Here is a 5,697-nt window from a genome sequence, read left to right on the forward strand (position 1 = left end):
AAATAACCAATAAGGGATTTGGGTTGTCCTTTGGGTAAAGCACTTGATGAGCAAGCCCAACAACATGAGTTCATTCCTCAGGGATGCTCAATGGAAACAGAATTTACAAAGCCCTCACACATGCATGTTGTGGCATGTTCACACCCTCCTCCGTCATACATGCATACTCACCCACAATAAAAAAAAAAAGAATAGGGCTTTGCTCATGTTTTACTCAAAATCCTAAGTTTCTCATACTTTTTCTTTCAAATAAAAATTTTCCTTTGCCCATACCCTTTGATATATCTTGTAATATACTGTATATGGAATACAGTACCCTAGGATAGGCTTTGGATTATATGCTGTTCTTTCCCAATTCTTTTTTTTTTTTTTTTTTGAGACAGTCTCATGTAGGCTAGCCTTGAACCCTACATGTATCTTTAGAGAAACTTAAACTTCTGGGGGGCACTCTACCAATGCTAATAGCATCCGTAGTAGTGTGAGTAATTTGCTAAGTCTCTTGGGAGAATATTGAGACAGGGGCTCATTGGGTAGCTCTTGGAGTGTCTGAAATTCACTATTTTAGGCCAGGTTGGCCTTGAACTCATAGAAATGCACCTATTTCTGCCTCTTGGGTGCTGGGATTAAAGGTGTGAACCACCACGCCTGATGGCTAAATGTTATTTCAAATATAATGTTCTCAGCCAATAAGAACTTTCTGTAAGAAGATGGCCTAATCGGCCATCACTGGGAAGAAAGGCCCCTTGGTCTTGCAAACTTTATATGCCCCAGTACAAGGGAAGGCCTGGGCCAAGTAGTGGAAGTGGATGGGTAGGGGAGCAGGGGTGGGGGGTTATAGGGGACTTTTGGGCTAGCATTTGTAATGTAAATAAAGAAAATAATAATAAAAAAGAAAAAAAGAAATTATTGTAGAGTGTTGAAGATATGTAATTTTTGGTGAAAATGCAAACTGTAATACATATCTCCTTGTACACATAGTTATATATACCTCCCCACACATATACATTGCTATAACTTGCTATAGGAAACCTTCTGCTTAACACTTCAGTACCCCTGAATCTCATGTTACACATTTAGAATTGTGCTAAACTTCCATATGCTTGAAGAAGCAATAAAAATATTTTTGAATCTCTTTTTCCAAGAAAAAGATGATGGTTTGATATGAGTGAGAGGCAGTATGTATGTATGCATGCTTACAAGGTAAACCAGTGTTTGGAGAGGGAGGAAAAGCTATGAGTAAGTCCTTTAACCATTTCATTATATAGAAAACACTTGAAAATTTTTCTGTTCATTTTTAGAACTGGTTTGGTTCCCTAAAGGATGAAAATTATGTAGAATAATGAAAAAATATATTAATGGTATACAGAAAACAATATAATTCAATAAAACAATAAATGATAAAAAAAAAAAAGAACTTTCTGTAATGGAGGTCTCATCATATGTGTCGGGCACAGAGTTAAATGCTTTGTAACTTAGTTAGCTAAGAGCTCTCAACTATCTTGTAAGAGTATTACCTGCCTCTTGCTGATTAGAAAACTAAATCCAGAAAGCATTTTTTAAAAACTATTTATTTTACTTTAATTGTGTGCGTGTGTGTGTGTGTGTGTGTGTATGTGTGTGTGAGTGAGACCCCCCCACACACACTCCTGACGTGCATGAGTGTAGTTCCCCATGGAGGCCAGAAGAGGGTGTTGGATCCCTGAAGTTAGAGTGCTATGTGGTTGTTCTCCACCTGATTTAGGTGCTAGGAGCTTAACTCAAGTCCTCTCCAAGGGCAGTAAATGCCCTTAAGCCACTGGCCTATGTCCAGCCTTAGAAATGAAACCTAGAAAGTAGTTTTTAGAGAAAAAATTTGAAAGGGCTCAACCAAAAACATGAATAGAAAACAGCTCCTTTGGGTTCTTGTTAGCTGTTTGATTGTGTCTTGGGAGAATATAGATTCTAAGGAATGTTTCTCCAGGGCCAGTGTTTTGCTCATTTGAAGTGAATGTTGGGCAAGACAAGAGACTTCTGAAGATATGTTTATAAAACATATAAAATATCAAAAGTTTTTTTTCTCTAAGACTGGGACTCTTTGAAAAGACATCAAGTGCTGTATTTTCATCACCTGTGGGGCAGATTAAATGAAATCCACGTCTTAAAGCAATTCCTACAGACTCGCCGAGTCAATGTAGCTACGCACCTGTTTCCAGGGGCACGCTGTAGCTGGGCAGGCTCTTTCCCGCCTGAGTTTCTGCCACTGCAGTGACAGAGAACATGGAGCCGCAGGGCAGGCCCCCCATCCTGCAGGTCTCCCCGGTGCTGCTACACTGGAACAACCCCTTCTTCCCTTGGGCTGTCACCGTGTAAGTGGCACCTTCATTAGTCGATCGCCAGTGCACATTGATCATAGAGAAGGCATCCTTCGAAATGTTTTTTATTTCAGGACTGCAAGGAGCTAAGAAGTATTAGATTAGTAATTAAAACACTGGAGTCAAATATACCCCATGTGCCATTTGGTCTAAAATGGTTTCCTCCACCTGCTCCCCTCTACCTCTAACAAAAAGGCCATCAGGGCTGTGGGTGTGGTTCAGTTGGTAGAGGACCTGCCTAGCATACACTAAGTCCTGGGTTTTGTTCCCAGCACTGTATAAACTAGGCTGGGAGGCACAGGCCTTGAGTCCTAGCATTTGGGAGGTAGAGGCAGGGGGATAGGGAGTTCCAGGCCATCTTTGTCTATATAGTGAGTCTAAGGCCAGCCTGGGCTAAATAAGACCCACTTCAAAAAAATAAAGAATACATTGAAATGGAGCCAGATATGGTGGATTATGCCTTGCATTCCCAGTTCTTGTAAGCTGAGGCAGGAAGATTTCTCTGAGTTTAAGGCAACCCTAGGTTAAAGAGACCCTATCTCAAAAGGGCGTGGGGGAAAAAACTAAGTTTTTTGTTTTTTTGTTTTTTGCTTTTTTATAGACTACCTGATGGGGGGAAGGGATTAAAAGAGGATCATGACAGAGTGATACAATATATCACGTATGTATGAAATTGTGAAAAAATAAATAATATTCTTTAAAAAAAAAACCCACAGTTTTCAAGTGTACATGTATATTGGTCAAATTCACAGAACCCTTTTTCAGAAAACTGTTGATGTTGGCATAGAGCATTAGGTTCCTGCAGATTTGAACCAACTGGAAAATAAAGCATTTTGAACTTTAAAACACAAAAGAATAACCAAGGCAAACGCCTGCACACCTCCTGGTGTGTAGGCCGGCAGTCTCCAGCGGCAAAGGGATCCCGATAGCTGGGGTCAGTCACTGGGCCAAAACCTTCCCCACTCTCCACCATTACTGGCTTTCCAGTTTCTTTCTTCTCTCTTGACTGCGGGCTTGCACTCACGCATGCAGTGCCCACAGAGGCCAGAAGAGGGCGTCACATCACTGGATCTGGAGTTACGGGAGGTTGTGAGCCTCCTGATGTGGGTGCTGGCACCTGGACTTACATCCTCGGCAGGGACAGTGAGCACTCTCGACACCTGAGTCCCCTCCCCAGCCCCCCTTTTCTGTAGGGCTTGCTGAATAGCCATCCTGAGGCACATAGCAAGAATGACGATGGAGACATCAGTGAATGACATCATAGCAGTACCATACCTGTGGTGATAAAGTGGGACGAGCATGACAGATTGCTGCCCCGGACCTCACTGAAGGAATACACTGTGACATTGTACTTGGTGTCACAATCCAAAGCAGAGAGGGTGCAAGCAGGAGTGGTGTCATTGCACTCCACAATGCTGTACCCAGCTATGGCCTTGGTTTCATAGAGTTCAGCACCACGCACAGGAGACCAGGCAATTTCCACCCTGTCACTGGACACCAACACTGGGCTAATGTCATTAGGACAACACGGAGCTGAAAGCAGAGGGAACCAAGGTCACAGGAGCAATGCCACCAGAGTGAGAATCAATTCTTAACCCCCCCATCCACTGCTCTCGTAAATGACTGCAGGAGGACTTGGCCTGATTCTCACTGCCCCTGGGGTAAGCCCTTAGCACGGTTTCCAAGGGAACATCAGATTTTTCAGCTCTCCTCCCGACCTGTGCTCTTGAATCTCTATGCCTGGGAGACTTTTCGTCTTTCTGCTAGAGAATCTGGCCACTTCTGTCATACTGAGCCTGAGTCCTCAGGTCCTGTCTGTCCACCTAGACACTAAATCAGGTAAGGATGGGGGATGAGTGCATAGAGATGATAACTGTGTCAGTAAATCTTGAAGGAGGCCCTAAGGACCCCACTAATCTTTGGTGTTCTTGCCCATCTACATCCCATTCATTGGTGAACTCCAGCTCTAGGCCACTCCTGTTCTCTTGAGGCCTCGTTGACAAACCTTTTCTAAGTTCCCAAAGCACCAGCTACTCATCCCCCTCACCCTGGTAAAATTTATCATAATCTACCCTTAGCACATCTTACAATTATAATATTCTATTAATAATATTTATTCTATTAATAATTCATTTTAAGATACCTACTCAACCATTCTCCGAAGATCTAATCTCTCTCTCTCTCTGTGCCAGCCACACTACGATTAACACTGATGCCAGAGAGATAAATGGAGCGCGATCACTGCCCGATGTAAGGTCCAAGCCTAGAGGAGGACAGTGATGGCTACCAAGATAACAGATGCTGATAATGACATAATAATAATGCTAATAAAAATATTTACATTCTGCTCCATCACATGCAAAGTCCTTTTCCACCTGTGTTGTTAATGTCCCATGTTGTGGTGGCGGATGCAGAGGGAGTGGTAAGGCACACGTCATTATCTTACGGTATGACTGACTTAGAGGTCAAGTTGGACTTAATCACAGGTGTCCTACTCAAAAGCTCTCCACAGTGTATAGCCTCTTGGCCACTGCATCTGTCATCCTGGCTCCAAGAAAGGACTGTGGTCCTGGAGGGACTGTATCCCCTTCAAAATCTCAAACAGGGTCTGAGTGCTACGCAGAACTTTGTAGAAGGTCCAGTTTTTCAGAGTACGGTTGAACAAATACATCCCCGCCCTCCCTCCACTTTCCCTCCTCATCCTTGCATTTTTGTTAGACTTGTCTCCCAAACCAAACCATTCCTACTCTGGAAAGAATGTGAGACATGGATTTAAGCTATTCTTCATCATAGAATGACTCCCAGATGGCGAATCAGCAAATACAAGAAGTTGTTCAACCTGATCCTGAGCTTACTGAAAACAGAACTCCTTTTACAGGCATCAAAGATGACTTACCTGTAGTATAATTGAATACATCGCCCAGAGGACTCTGCCCTGCCTTGTTATAGGCAAACACACTAATGAAGTACGTGAAGCCACATTCGGACAAGAAGTTGCACTGGGTGAGGGAGGTATTGCAGTGCACCTCCAAGCCATCATCGCTCTTCACAAAAGCCACATAGTAGTCACCCAGCTCCACATTGGACCAAGCCACAGACAAGTGACCAGGGGGCTCTTCCTGGATCATCACCCTTCCAGGTGCACAAGCAACTAGGAAACAATAAAACAAAACAAACAAACAAACAAAAGACTTCTTTTGCATCTTCGCAGCTATCTGAGATGCCAAGACAACCCAAATCAGCAACTCTGAGTTCTGTAACAGACTGAATTTTTTTTATTTTTTTTTATTTTCTTTATTTACATTTCAAATGCTATCCCGAAAGTTCCCTATACCCCCCTGCCCCT

General features: G+C 43.0%; 1 protein-coding gene across 2 annotated transcripts in view; it reads right to left on the reverse strand.

The window, feature by feature from the left end:
• Positions 1-5,697, reverse strand: part of Fndc7 (fibronectin type III domain containing 7) — a 36,397-nt gene that overhangs the window by 14,123 nt on the left and 16,577 nt on the right. For both annotated transcript variants that reach the window (XM_021196488.1, XM_021196487.1), the window contains 3 exons: positions 5,248-5,502; positions 3,627-3,884; positions 2,183-2,437 (listed from right to left, as the gene is read on the reverse strand). In XM_021196488.1, the coding sequence (XP_021052147.1) occupies positions 2,183-2,437; positions 3,627-3,884; positions 5,248-5,502 (768 nt within the window). The remainder of the gene's footprint in view (positions 1-2,182; positions 2,438-3,626; positions 3,885-5,247; positions 5,503-5,697) is intronic.

The sequence above is a fragment of the Mus pahari genome, chromosome 4, assembly GCF_900095145.1.
Source record: "Mus pahari chromosome 4, PAHARI_EIJ_v1.1, whole genome shotgun sequence".
Lineage (NCBI taxonomy): Eukaryota > Metazoa > Chordata > Mammalia > Rodentia > Muridae > Mus > Mus pahari.